General features: G+C 40.5%; 1 protein-coding gene across 1 annotated transcript in view; it reads right to left on the bottom strand.

Moving 5' to 3' along the window:
* The window catches only part of cacna1db (calcium channel, voltage-dependent, L type, alpha 1D subunit, b), a 72,997-nt gene that overhangs the window by 18,697 nt on the left and 40,417 nt on the right, over positions 1 to 13,883 (bottom strand). The window contains exons 10-32 of the mRNA XM_031844983.1: positions 12,396 to 12,470; positions 10,715 to 10,799; positions 10,511 to 10,537; positions 9,840 to 10,000; positions 9,478 to 9,703; positions 9,068 to 9,275; positions 8,836 to 8,956; positions 8,547 to 8,661; positions 8,341 to 8,401; positions 8,160 to 8,220; positions 7,599 to 7,743; positions 7,237 to 7,366; positions 6,398 to 6,457; positions 4,848 to 4,954; positions 4,585 to 4,672; positions 4,376 to 4,483; positions 4,166 to 4,218; positions 3,915 to 4,061; positions 3,479 to 3,680; positions 2,864 to 3,022; positions 2,386 to 2,496; positions 1,950 to 2,027; positions 1,241 to 1,324 (exon numbers count right to left, since the gene is read on the bottom strand). Of these exons, the coding sequence (XP_031700843.1) occupies positions 1,241 to 1,324; positions 1,950 to 2,027; positions 2,386 to 2,496; positions 2,864 to 3,022; positions 3,479 to 3,680; positions 3,915 to 4,061; positions 4,166 to 4,218; positions 4,376 to 4,483; positions 4,585 to 4,672; positions 4,848 to 4,954; positions 6,398 to 6,457; positions 7,237 to 7,366; positions 7,599 to 7,743; positions 8,160 to 8,220; positions 8,341 to 8,401; positions 8,547 to 8,661; positions 8,836 to 8,956; positions 9,068 to 9,275; positions 9,478 to 9,703; positions 9,840 to 10,000; positions 10,511 to 10,537; positions 10,715 to 10,799; positions 12,396 to 12,470 (2,612 nt within the window). The remainder of the gene's footprint in view (positions 1 to 1,240; positions 1,325 to 1,949; positions 2,028 to 2,385; positions 2,497 to 2,863; positions 3,023 to 3,478; positions 3,681 to 3,914; positions 4,062 to 4,165; positions 4,219 to 4,375; positions 4,484 to 4,584; positions 4,673 to 4,847; positions 4,955 to 6,397; positions 6,458 to 7,236; positions 7,367 to 7,598; positions 7,744 to 8,159; positions 8,221 to 8,340; positions 8,402 to 8,546; positions 8,662 to 8,835; positions 8,957 to 9,067; positions 9,276 to 9,477; positions 9,704 to 9,839; positions 10,001 to 10,510; positions 10,538 to 10,714; positions 10,800 to 12,395; positions 12,471 to 13,883) is intronic.

Below are 13,883 nucleotides of genomic sequence, written 5' to 3'. Positions count from 1 at the left end.
AGCTCTGTAATCTCTCCGTTTGCATCTTACCAAACGGGTCAGTCCTACCAGGAGACATGGATCTGCGTCTGAACTGCGCAGCCTCCTCTTCTCCCTTTACACAAGGACGCTTAGCGCTGTCGTACACTTGCATGGCTTCTCCTACCACTGTTTTGCCGATGACACCCAGCTATTCTTGTCATTCCCCCATTTTTTGCAAGTATCCAAATATATGGTGGCTGTGTGCAGGAAAATATAGATTTGAAGGAAAAGGATAACCTGAGATAATGGCTGTTACCTTTAAAAAAATGTAAAACATAAATACACTGGTATTTTATGAGTAGTTGCAGAACTATACAGCACTAATTCAAGTGCTGACATGCTCTTAGCGGGTGTATGTATACCTGATGCTCTAAGTCATACCTTCAGGCCTTCTGTTTGCAAAGTTTATGTTACACCTTACATCATAGGCTAGAGTTTTGATCAATGATGGTGTACAGTGTGTTCTTAACCTCAAACATTCATTCAAAGCAAGAGACTGACCGGACAAACAAACATGTTCATATGTACAAGCAAGAGGCAAGCAGTCAGTGTTAACAGCAGCTGCGAACCAGAATACAGAGTGGCCTTGAAGTAGAAGTACAGCAGATTCAAAGGAGTTACAAGCGAAAACAGTTTGGTACAAAATTATCACATTGGAGATTTTTAAATAATAACTGAGCTGCATTCAAAAACAACAGTTCCCAATACATTTGGAAACTTTTTTTACCCGCTATTTTATCAATTAATTGAGCAAGTACTACGATTGGGACACAATTAATATATTATTATAATATATATTTTTGATAAATATAATCAAGAGATCAATATTCAAATACTGTCCATCTACTGTATTTTCTCAACCTGAAGTCTTTATTTACACCAGAGGTGAGAGACAAATTATAGCATCATTAAATATCACAATACAAGTCATCTTTTTTTCTTTACTTCTGTTTAGTTAAAGAATGATTTAATGTGGATAGGGTTAGCGTCACGGTTCTCATAATAAACTTAAACAACATTCGTAAAACAATGTTATTAGAATTTTACAGTATCATGAGACTGTGGTTTTATGACCGATGACAGAGTTGTGAAGAGCAGTAATTACGCAAAAAAAAAAAGAGCATTGTGATCTTGAATGCAACTCTGATGATAGAGCAAGGCTGGGAGTGTCAGAGTGAGCAGTAAGACAGGCTTGTATGTGTGATAAATGACTACTTACATTGATCTCAGTGATGGCAATGTCAACCACGCTACCCACAACAATTAAGGCATCAAACGTGTTCCATGCATCAGCAAAATAGTTCTGCAAGCACAAGCAACAAAGACACAGAAAAGAAGAAGAGAGAGACAAGAGAGCGAGAAAGAAAAGGTAAAAACAAAATAAGCATTATGAAAGATAGAGAACATCAAAAAGTTGTGATTAGATTAAAGAGTGAAGTTGAAAGTCAAGAGCCAGTGAGAGTATTAGCTTGTTTAATTTATCCAAATAATAATTTGAAAACTTAGCTATTTTATATCATTAATTAACTATCTGTCATTAATCTTCCATTTCAAACTTCATCTTCTACTCCCACTGATGCAGTGGCAGGCTTAAAGAAATGGTCACTATAGACTTAAAACTGAACAATTTAACAAGATCTAATCGGTATGGTGCAGTGGTTTCATCTAATTTATGTGTTGGCATTTACCACGCAGGGAATAATCATGTATTTTGTCTATGGTACTCATCAACCATTAAGTCCACAACAGATTCGACAGACTTGCTCCAAGAGCAGAAATTGGCTCAAGCCAACCTTAAAAGATAACACAAAAATGAGACAGGAAGGAAGGAAAGGAGGAAAGATGTGAAGGGCAGAAACAACAGAGCAGCAGCAGTGGGAGAGCGGGAGGAGGGAATGACAGAGTTGTACATACTAACGTCGTTCTACCTGGCTGAGTATGATGTCGACTACACTGCCAATCACGACCAGGGCATCGAAGACGTTCCAGGCGTCCCCGACATAGCCCTGATTATGGCAGCATGCACAGCCAGCGGGAGGAGAGGGGAAGGCAGGAGTGGAGGTGGAAGCAGGAAAGTATAAGAGGTAGAGAGGTTACGGTGAGGAGTAATGGAAGGTGACAATGAGGATTAAATGGAAGTGGAGTCATAGCCAGTGGGCAAAGAGCCCAAGAGAAGAGTGTATGAGGGCTAGGTTACAAGGAAAAGCGGAGGGCTTTGAGATAAAAGGTCAAAAACATGAACCTTATTACGGATAAAATATAAAGGGAGATCTAAAAGGAAAACTACAAACGAGATGATTTAGGGAACTGGTGGTAGTTTTGAATATATTTGTATACGAGGAGAGGAGAGGAGAGGAGACTTACTCTGGGTTTGAAGGCGATGAGCTTGAGGATCATCTCCACAGTGAAAACCCCGGTGAAGACCATGTTGAGGATGTCCATGGCATAGTTAAACAGATGAGATTGACCATGGTGCTGGAAAGAGACGGGCAGATACACTGATCAGAAATATAAAACAAGAACACAAGTACTCTATTTACAGTGTATCAGTGCCACACACTGTATATTAGGTAGAGATTCAATCTGCAATACATTATTGGAAGAAAGGTCATGATACCCATTGCTACAAACAAAATGATGTACACTACAAGGAGAGTAGATATTTTAAAGGAAAAAAATATATTTTGATGGCTGTTGAGGAAAACAAGAGAACAAATTGTATTCCGATTCTAAAGAAAGGAAGTTGGATAACTTTAACTGCATGCAGCATTGTGGAAATCCAAACTAAATCAACCTTATTGTGCCCGTTCCCAATGCATTAAGGTGAATGAAGGGCACTCACCTGAATGGCCAGACACAAGGTGTTGAGGATGATCAGGACAAACATGACGTACTCAAAGCCAGTAGAGTTGACCACATACCAGAACTTGTACTGGTATGGGTTTTTGGGGATGTAGCGCCGCAGAGGACGAGCTTTAAGAGCATATTCCACACACTGACGCTGCAGTGGTGGGGAAATGTCGAAAAACAGAAAAAAAAAAACAGACTTATCATCAAGAGAAACAGGTCTTCTTCTGTACACGATACAGTCACTATTTGGACCAGTCAGTAGTGAGATCCAGTAGAAGTTTCACCACGAACTTTTCCTTAATCTAACCAAGTTGTTTTGTTGCCTAAACCAAGCCAAGTTGTTTCATGTGAAGACAGAAGTTTATTTTGAAAAGACTGTATTGCTTGGAAAGAGAGGAAATTAACAAGTCTTTCTGGACATTTGTAGGGAAATGCACAAAAAATGAGGAATAACTTTTCATAAGGTATCATCAGAACCGTTGCAATGATACACCATTAATAATTTGACATGAACAGATTTTTCCAACTAAATTTGAAATGTTCAATAAAAGCACCAATACACAGCAACCTCCTGCACAAACACACAAACGTCAAAGGTCCCGCCTACCTGGTTCTTGTCCAGCTCGCAGTTCTTGTACTCCTTCTCCCCCTGCTCCTGAAAGGTGACAATGACGAAACCGACAAAGATGTTCATCATGAAGAAGGCGATGATGATGATGTAGATGATGAAGAAGATGGAGATCTCGATGCGGTAGTTGTAGATGGGACCCATGTTCTCCCTGTTGGAGTCGATGGCCTTGTAGAGTAGACTGCATGGACACACAAAAGGAAGAGGAAGTAGAGATAATTAACAGTAATTATTTATAACAATTCTGCTAGTTTCATTTGTTTAAATATACTGTACTGAAAAAAGTGGTAATGAAGCATTTTCATTCAGACAGAGATAAAGGTGAATGATTATCAAACATTAAATAAATCTTGCCATTATTCTACGTCTTGGTAGTCAAATCTGAATTCTAGCTCAGGGCCAAAGCAGTACTTACGTGGGCCACCCTTCGAATGTGGAGACGGTAAAAAGGGCCATCATGGCCATCAGCACGTTGTCAAAGTTGAAGTCGCTGTTGTACCAGATCCTTTCTTTCACCATGGGCAGCGCCGTGTCCCCGTTGTTGTAGAGAATGTAGGTACCTCTGTGATTTAAAGATGAAATATCAACCACATGCACAGAGACACTCATGCAGGCCAATGTCCAAAAGCTGGAAACGATAAATAAATAAAAAATATGAAAACTCACTTGCAGTCTTCTGGACTGGACTTGGCGTCATCTGTGCAGCGATAAAATTTCCCCTAAGACAACAGAGAAAGTCAGAACTGTTCTTTGCTTACAACCTTCTACTTCTGTTCAAACAATATCCATTGTTTTACACCAGAGGAGCCTGTTGATTTTGGTTGTGACCCCATGACCCTCAATCTCTCTCTCTCTCTCCACTGTTTCCCTGTATACCTTGAAGAGCTGGACTCCGATACAAGCGAACATGAACTGCAGCAGCGTGGTGACGATCATGATGTTGCCGATGGTCCTGATGGCCACAAACACACACTGGACCACATGCTGCAAAGGACACACACAATCGTCAGTAGGAATACACAGTACTGTATCATAAGCAAATGCGCAGGCATCCACAATTACAACAGACACACGCCTACAGATACCTTCAGTCCCTTGGCTCTGTTGATGGCCCTGAGCGGACGGAGGACTCTCAAAACGCGGAGGATCTTCACCACTGAAATGGCAGAGGACCTAAGGAAGACAGAAAAACACACAACGGTGGATTCAGCTGAGCAATTGTAACGGCATGTTGCCGTAGATACATTCCTTTCAGCTCTGCCACCAGCAGATTTATATGTCATGGCAAAACTACCACAACTGCTCAATGATACATGTCAACGTTAGAAAATGATTGAAGGATACTTACTGGATGCCAAAGGAGACCAGAGACACACCAACGACCAGCAGGTCTAAAAGGTTGAAGTAGTTTCTACAAAACGCCCCTTTATGAAGAAACGCTCCAAACGCTGTCATCTGGACAGAGGAGAGACAACAGTCAAGACTAAATGAGACAGGTCCGCCATCATTCAACACATTCACGGGCAGCTTCCAATTAGGCTGAAATGGAATTGAAATGACTGTTATTACTATTTAAATGATTTGCTCCTATTTACAGTGTCAATTTTTAAAAGACCATGTTGTCAGCACCAAGATTTGTTGAATGTTGCATTTCCTTCATTTTATATTGCCTTACAGTCGCATTGAATTTGTATTTCAATCATGGGTCTTCATGACAACAGTGTACAGTGTAATTTCATCTGCAGTTTCCCAGTTTCCTGCATTGAAATTGAGCTGTTATGTTATGTAATTATGTCACTTAGGGCACGCACACACAAACAGATTAGTACTTCTAATATTGTGTAAGTGACAATAGTTTCAAGCAATACTTCTTATATGTTTGGTTCAATATTTAAAAATGTTGCAACAAAAAATAAATTGATATGGTAAGCCTGGATTCACACTCATAAACACGTATAAGGACTTCAAATCAGAGACACATACTGTACATGTGCAGTGATGCACACACACACATAAATAGACAGATCATATATGATGCAAGATGGTCACACAAGACACAGGGAACATTATTCAAAAGCTACTACACTCATTTCCGGTGCAGATTAAGCGAGCGACCGGGCCTGTAATCCTCTCCTGATCGAATTTTAGGCTTAAGCCATAATACATGAGATTCACCTGGTACAGGCATGCAGTGAGCAAAGGGGTACTGCAGAGGATTTACTTCTAACAGCAAAAATAAAAAAATGATGTTCCTGATTTTGTTGATTTGTTCAAACACAATATTTGGGAGTGCAGTAGTCAAAAAAGACATGAAAAAAGGGGGCACAGCTGTGTGTACAGTATGCAATATAAAAAGGAATATAAAGCTTGATGTCAGTTCAAGTTCAAGTGCATCCCATGCACAGTCTAAATATTTCAAATCCAACAAACATAATTCTAAAAAACAAACCTGTTTGTTGTTCAAAATATGGGTTATATATTAACAAAGATTCAAAAAGTGTCAAAAAATGATAATGGCTGGTGAAAAGTTTCAAAATGCCACCAGTCAAAGTGCCAATCAAGCATATTTGTTTTCATCTTCAGAAAGTTAAAAGAACAGAACCGACTGTAACATTTGTGCCAAACAAGTAGTCGTAGTCTGGAGAGGCACATAAACTGGTCGAGGATGAAAAAGGGAAGTGCGCCATAATGAAAAAGTGACTGACAGACAACAAAATGGCTGACAAAAACTCGTGATCACCACGTTAAACGGACTGGCGCCATGACAACAAGACAAGCAGGCGATCATTTCAACCAAAAATGATCGAGACAGAAATGAGGGGAATGAGGAGAACGCATGCAGCAAGCTTGGAAGTGATGGGTTGCTGCGGAGGCGGCGCAACAGTTTTTCTTGTTTACCTTAATAAGGATCTCAAATGTAAACATACTAGTGAAGACATAGTCTGCATAGCCTAGGATCTGAGGAGGCAATCAGAGTGACATAAGCACGCAGGGTTACTGAAGCGCTACCCAGCACAGCACAACAATAAAGGGCATTTACCTTCAACAGGATCTCAACAGTAAAGATTGCGGTGAAAGCATAGTCAAAATAACCGAGTACCTGCAAGAGGCAATGCACAAGTTCAAGTCGTCAAGTCATTCCAAGCTAACAGCACAATAAGATCCAATGAGTGTATATGTATACGTATATACTGTGTGTATATATATACACACACACACACACACACACACAGTAAGAGTAACACTGATGAGAATAACTACTGTTATATTAAAGCTGCACAAGGCAATATTCTCATGCAGTATAAAATAAATAATCATACCGACGCAATTACTGTTGGTCACATGTGTGCGTTAATACAACTACCTTTCTGCCCGTGTACTTTGTGTGTCTATGTTGCTAATGCAGGTGGTAAAAAGTCATATTATTTGAATGTCATTCGCCAAATCATGCTTCCATAGGCCTTTTTCTTCCACAACAGACACTTTGACAAGACAAGTGTTACTGATAACTTTAGAGATGGATCTGTCTCAATCAGCCATGACAGTATGCACAACACCAGCACCCAGGATTGATTTTATTTTTTTGCTCCTGTGCTTTTCTTACTGTGGCATGTCGAAATGTGTGCTGTGAAAAACTTGTATCGTCAGCTACAGAGAGACAAATAAACTCTCCAAATATGATAAACTCAGCCTTTTGGGGCAGTCAAAGACTACGGTCCTAGTGGTTGTCCACGTACGATATTGCGAGCGGAGAAGTTGCGTATTGGGTCCTCAGCAGCCAGAGAGATGGAGCTGAGCATGATGAAGACCAGGATTAGGTTGGTGAAGATCTGATGGTTGATCAGCTTATGGCAGCACACACGAAACCTAAAGCAGAGAGAAAACCGAAGAAGGAGATATGGAGACAGAAAGACACACAGAAGAGACAGATTATGCACAGTGAGTGTAACAGCAAGGCTGGTTTTGTGACACATCTTTGGTTTTAGCTTCTTGTCTCTGCTATTCCTGAGTTGTTTCTGTTATGTCTGTCACACTGAGCCGATAGACTGGTTTCTGTGCCTCCGAGTCCATAACAGCAAAAAGCGTGTCCGAGACTCACGGGTTAGTGCTGCTGAAGATGAAGAAGGCGCTGCCCACCGGGATGGGCAGAGTCTTTTCTTTGACGCTGAGTTCAGACAGCCTCGTAGGGCGGGGCCCTGGCAGGACTTCGGGGAGGACGCCGTTATCGTCGTCATCATCACAAGCTAGGAACAAAACTAGAGTTATGTCCAATCCTTCTTCATATGAAAACAGTCCTTCAGTTGTATTTGTAGTTTCATTACTGAAGAAACCAAATTCAGTGTTTGTCATTGTCTTGGTATGTGAGGTCTTTAAAATGAGATCTCCCTCAGACTGAATTAAGAACTTTGTTTTATGTTAAATAAAGCTGTTCTCGGTACCGCAGGCCTTCCACCTCGCTGCATCTCGTCAGTAGGAAAAGCTGAAATTTGTGCCACAATTCTAACTCAACTCGACTGTTGGTGGTGAAATAACACCAGAGACGTCTACCTCTGATTTATATTTTTGTTCAAACCTATAGTCAATCACAACACCATGAAATTGGATCAATTGATGGATTAATTGTGGACCCCTTCCACAATGTGACACATGTGACTTCTACCTGGAGAGTCGATGGCAGGATATGACTCCTTGTCTTCCTCCAGCAAGACCTCGGCTGGTACCTACACACAGGGATCAGGTTTAGCGTCATAAAACTGTACAATTACTAAGAAGAAAACTATATAGATAGACACCTTAAGACAGGTGGTCTGTTATAAACAAAGCTAGTTTCTGTCTTTTACCTTGGTCTCTCCATCCTTGGCATCTATTATTTCAACTCTCTTCTTGTCAGTGCTTGTATCCCTGTTAGGGACAGATCAAACAGGAAGTAACTAACAAAGCAGAAGCCAATAAAAAGTGCTTGTAACAAATGTGACAACTGTCTACACAAATGATCAGACGAGAACAGAAAATAAAATGTGAATTATTTAGGTGTTCGAAGCTGTACTTGGCGCTGTTCTTCCTCTTCTTGGCCTCCTCTTCCTCCTTCTGTGCCGTGTTGAGGCTCTCCGCGTCTGCCAGGTTGTCAACGGCGATGGCCAAGAAGACGTTTAGCAGGATGTCTGGTCATGTGACTTAAGGAGAAAACACTGAGCCACATGAAAGACGCACCTGGGCTTTAAGAATATAGAGACACTTTCTCACACAATCAAGCGTGGAAATGTGTACGTGTGTGTGTGTGTGTGTGTGTGTGTGTGTGTGTGTGTGTGTGTGTGTTATTGTGCCCAGAAGGATACAGTTTCCACAGATGAAGAGGATGATGAAGTAAATGCAGACCACCATTCCAGAGGAGGAAGGACCGCCGTACGCCATGATACCATCATACATCACCGTGTTCCAGTCTTCTCCTGTCAAGATCTGGCAAGCACAACATACAGAGGGAGCGTGACAACTTACAACGCCAGATAGACAATAATGTGAATCCTGAACAAGCTTCTCAGTCACTGTCATAATTCTTGCAAATCGTACCTGGAACACAGTGAGCAGGGCCTGAGGGAAGTTATCAAACGTGCTCCTTTTGGTCACAGTTTCATCAAAGTTGAACTTGCCCCCAAAAAGCTGCATGCCAAGCAGGGAGAAAATAATGATGAAGAGGAAGAGCAGCAGCAACAGGGAGGCGATGGACTTCATGGAGTTGAGCAGAGAGGCCACCAGGTTACTGAGAGACGCCCAATGACTAGAGGAGAAGAAATATAAAACAAGTTAACGGAAGGATAGACACACCGAATGCTAAACACAAGGTGTGAAGGTAATGAGGGGAACATGTAAAAATGATAATACTGGTTAGACAAGGCATGAAGACCACATTCTCCTGCATCAGGCGTGATGTATACGTGCTGTATTGACTAGGTTGTCATTTTTGACGCTGTTTTGCTCACCGTGTAACCTTGAAGATCCTAAGGAGTCGTACGCAACGGAAAACAGAGATGCCCAGCGGGGACATGATGGCCACCTCCACCAGGATAGTCTCTACGATGCCTCCGCACACCACGAAACAGTCAAAGCGGTTAAACAGCGACACAAAGTACGCCTGCAGCCCCAAACTGTACATCTTCACTAACATCTCCAAGGTGAACATCGCCAGGAGAACTTTGTTGGCTACGTCTGGAGAGAAGAGGACTTACTTTAACAACAAATCCTCAAACATGTCATAGTTGAACAAAGTCAAGAAAAACTGACGGGAATACATGTTTTACAAAACCTGAATAGAACAGAATAGAGCAAAAAAAAAAAAAGATACCCTGTACTTTGGTCAGCCAGTCCGGCTGGTTGTAGTGCTCAGAGGCAATGGTGAGTGTGTTGAGGAACACCAGGATGATGACCAGCCAATAAAACGACACAGACTTCACAGCTACTCGACACTTCCTGCGGCAGAAACGGTTCCATCGTCGCGACTGACGACTGACAGACAGTCAATAGTCAGGATATGTACGGCCAAATTTAGAAGAGTTCACTTCAAGAAATACGACTTAATCAGCCACAATAAAAACGTATGTTTCTTTCGTCGAGAATTACATTGAATCTTACCAATTTTGGAAATAACTCTTCTGACTTTGGATTTCATGTCTATGTATTTGATTATGTTTTCTCACATATACAGTTATACATGAAATAACATGAAAGCACAATATCACTGTAAAATATGAATTATAAAGAGTACTGGGTGGATGTTAGGTGAGTAAACGGGGGGGAAAAACACAATGATGAAACTGCAGCAACATCAGGATAAAGACTGATTGGTCAGATACAAAACATGACAGACGTCGGAGCAATCGCAATAAAGTAGATGAAAACATCGGGGATCTGAGCAATTCAAATACGAGATAAGAATGAGTCATGCAAGATGAGTTGAATCAATATGAATGAAGAAGGCATCAACCGTGCAGTATCATACAGTACCAAGGTACTAACCTGCACTTTGACTTAGTAATTTTTTGACTGCGGAGGATAGAAGATGAGGCAACTTGAAATAAAATTGCAACAACATGTGTGATTGTGCACTCTGTATTTGAGTCACATTTTTAATATGTACAATAGCCATTGTGTCTATCGACTGTCCTTTATTAACCTCTTTTTTTGGCTCATCATAGCAACAACACTGTATGTCACACTCACCATAGCGGCCCACAGCAGGGTGATTTGTTTTCCTCTCCGTTGTGATTCTCTGTGTTTGCCGACTCTGTCTCACTGGGCATGCTTGCTGTGGTACACACACACACACACACACACACACACACACAGACAAGAATAAGTAACGTGAGACTATGAGGTGCCAAGGAAACAAAGAGGTTTAGGACATAAAAGCTGTGCCCTGAAGGAAACAGGTTTCCCCAATAAAATTTAAATTCTACTAGATTGTCCTGTTGACACGCATTAATTTTTTGGTTTGGCTTGGTTCCTTATTTAGAATTATATTAGACTGAAACTATTATAAGACTCAACTGAAAAAAAAGCAGTTCTTGTAAGCCTTCACTATAAACTGCTGAAAAAATATTAGCTCATAGGTCAAGCCAAACCACCGGAAAACAAAAAATGCAGGTGTAAATAGAAAATGCTGGCTTTAATAAAAGCTAATTCAGCCAGGGTTTCCTAATTTACAGAATATAGTCGTTCTCGAAGAAAGAGTATCTAACAATATCCAAAAATGATGAATTCTAAGGTTCCTGCATAGATCAAGTCACAGTGAGCACATGCTGCCAGACCTGAGTCAAATTGGACTTTGTAAATAATTCTTGTAATTTCTTTAAAGCATTTATCGAGTGGAAATATAAATATTGTTACTCATATAAAATAGTTTAATTGTTGAATGTTGAATCTTTTCAGTACTGACTGCGTTGTCCAGTTGATATATTTGATCAGACTATTTGGTCCAGGTCTGTATGCTGCAACAAGTATTAGTTACATAGTCACAGGGTTACAGCGTACAGTATATTGGAAATCATATATACTGTACATGCATTAAACATATTTTTTTAAATGACAAATGAAAGGAAAATGATGGTGATTGGAAGAGAGATCTGTACACAAATACTTTGACAATTCTGTTTATTTCCAGCCCAAAATATAGTTAAAAAGAGATTAACTGAAAACATTACTATGTTTTACTATACATTAGAATGTTTTTCAGGATGCAATATTTAAACTGATACTAAAATAAATAAAGTTAGAGAGAGATATTCATTCAAAGTCATAGTTTTTGATATTAGGACTCCCATTTATGTCGCAACAGAGAAGTACATTCAAATTTTGTTTGACAAACCTTTTTCTGTATCTTTTACCACTTGAAAGTGCTAATGCTAAACATTACACAGATTCATATCATGTTCAAGATGAATAGCAATCTCTCTTGCGTGAGCGTGTTATTTGTAACATTCCCATTATCGTTCCTGATAATGAAAGCGCCATTTCCCATAACTTGCTATTCGGTACACATCCCCCTCCACTGTGACATGGAGGCTGGAGCACATTTTCCCTCCATCAGCTTCTCACCTGTTGTACAACACAAAGTGTTGATTCATATTTCACTAGAAAGGCTGTGTGTGCTGCTGGGGGACAATGTGACACACAGTTTAAAAGGAGGTATTGATAATTGATGATTAGGTGCATGTGCTCCATGAAATGGATTTGCTTAAGTTGAGGATGGTAAGGATTAGACACTGACTAAGGGTTTGCAAACACAAAAGCACAAACAAAAGCATGAAGCAAAGCACATGCAAGCAGAGGCGCCCTCCGGGACAAAGATGAACTGTCCCGTATGAACATGCCCAGACACTCACACGTACACAAACGCATTTACCATGTGTCTCTGTGGACTGAGTGAACCAGCCAAACTTCCCTTTCTTCTTCTCAGTGAGGTCAGCCAGCGTGACCCCTTGGCGTTACCAACATGCAGTTCACACAGCCAGACAGCAGAGGAAGCAGTGAGTCAGTACGCGGCAGAACAAGAGAGACAGCTGCAATACAAACTACAGCACAGACACAGCTACCATGTCCAGGAAAAGCTACCAAACAAGTGTACAGGACACAGTAATATCCTCTAGCCATAAAAGACTACCTTTTCCTACTACAGTAAATCATTCACTGCTAACAGGAAGGGGCTTGACACATAACAGGAAAGAGAAAGGTTAAAGGAACAATGTTTTGGGGTATTAACAATATTTAAGTGCTGACATTAGCATAGAATCTCACAGCACAGTTTAGACAGGATACTTGCTAACTGAAAGATGATATGTAGTAGAGAATAGTTGTTTAGTAGTACTTAATATCAGCCAGGCTCATATGTATTAGCTTAATGCAGATATACCGGTATTGCCGTTTATGTCAGCCGATAAATAACAAGAAAGTGCAGTTTAGAAAAGCCATTTATATGTTTGAGTAAGTTTTGAAGCAGAGGCGACAATACATTGTACTGAGAGTGCTGACTGTAGAATGTCCCACTCAATACATAGGGCTTGGTCGCAATTCTTTAAAAACCAACCATACTACTGTATTTCTGCCTCATAAATCCCCTCGGTTGGGCATTATTTTAGCCCTATAAATTCTGGACAGAGTAACAATGAATACAATATTAGACTGGAAAGGATTAGCAGGAAACAGAACTTCAGAAAAAAAACATAAGATTGAAAGCAGAGAATAGAACAGCTGCTCGCAAGAAGAGAAGATGTGAAGACACAAAAAGGAAGAAAGAAGGAAAAAAACTACTGTTAGCAATAATCTACAGACGTTTTTTTTTACAAGGCACACAGTCACTGCAGGAGTTAAGGAGAGAAAGCTAGTGTGTTGTCTTGGGTGTCTACAACAACAGCAGCAGAGGTGGAAGCAGGGCAATTACTGGAGGATGTAAAAACTGACAGGTACATATGCACTGGCCGCACTGTAAAAGGTTTAAAGGCACTGTAGCAGTGTCAAAAACCTGCCACCCACATTACCCACAATGCAACTCTACCGCCAACAATTTGGTCTGAGAGTCACGTGTATTATGTTAGTAGCTGCACATGTAGCCTCAAGCAGCTAGCCCCCATCCTATTGAACAAAATATATTTGTGATAAAAAAGGAAATGATTGACCTGTGAGCAGACCTATACATCAATCAGTATGGAACTGGAAAGCCTGATACTCATTACCGTCACCGCTCTGCTTGAAGTCAACGACGGTGACGTAAGAAATGAATGTGTAAGTAATTTCAGCAGCTGCTAACTTAGAGACAGACTTAAAGAGAGAAACAGAGAGCAAACAATGCTAGAAAACATTTTTCTATATTTTTTAGCAAGTTTTTAATGATGTC

The sequence above is a fragment of the Anarrhichthys ocellatus genome, unplaced genomic scaffold (genome assembly GCF_004355925.1).
Source record: "Anarrhichthys ocellatus isolate YVR2014 unplaced genomic scaffold, GSC_Weel_1.0 scaffold5, whole genome shotgun sequence".
NCBI lineage: Eukaryota > Metazoa > Chordata > Actinopteri > Perciformes > Anarhichadidae > Anarrhichthys > Anarrhichthys ocellatus.
This window is presented reverse-complemented; position numbering and strand designations above follow the sequence as displayed.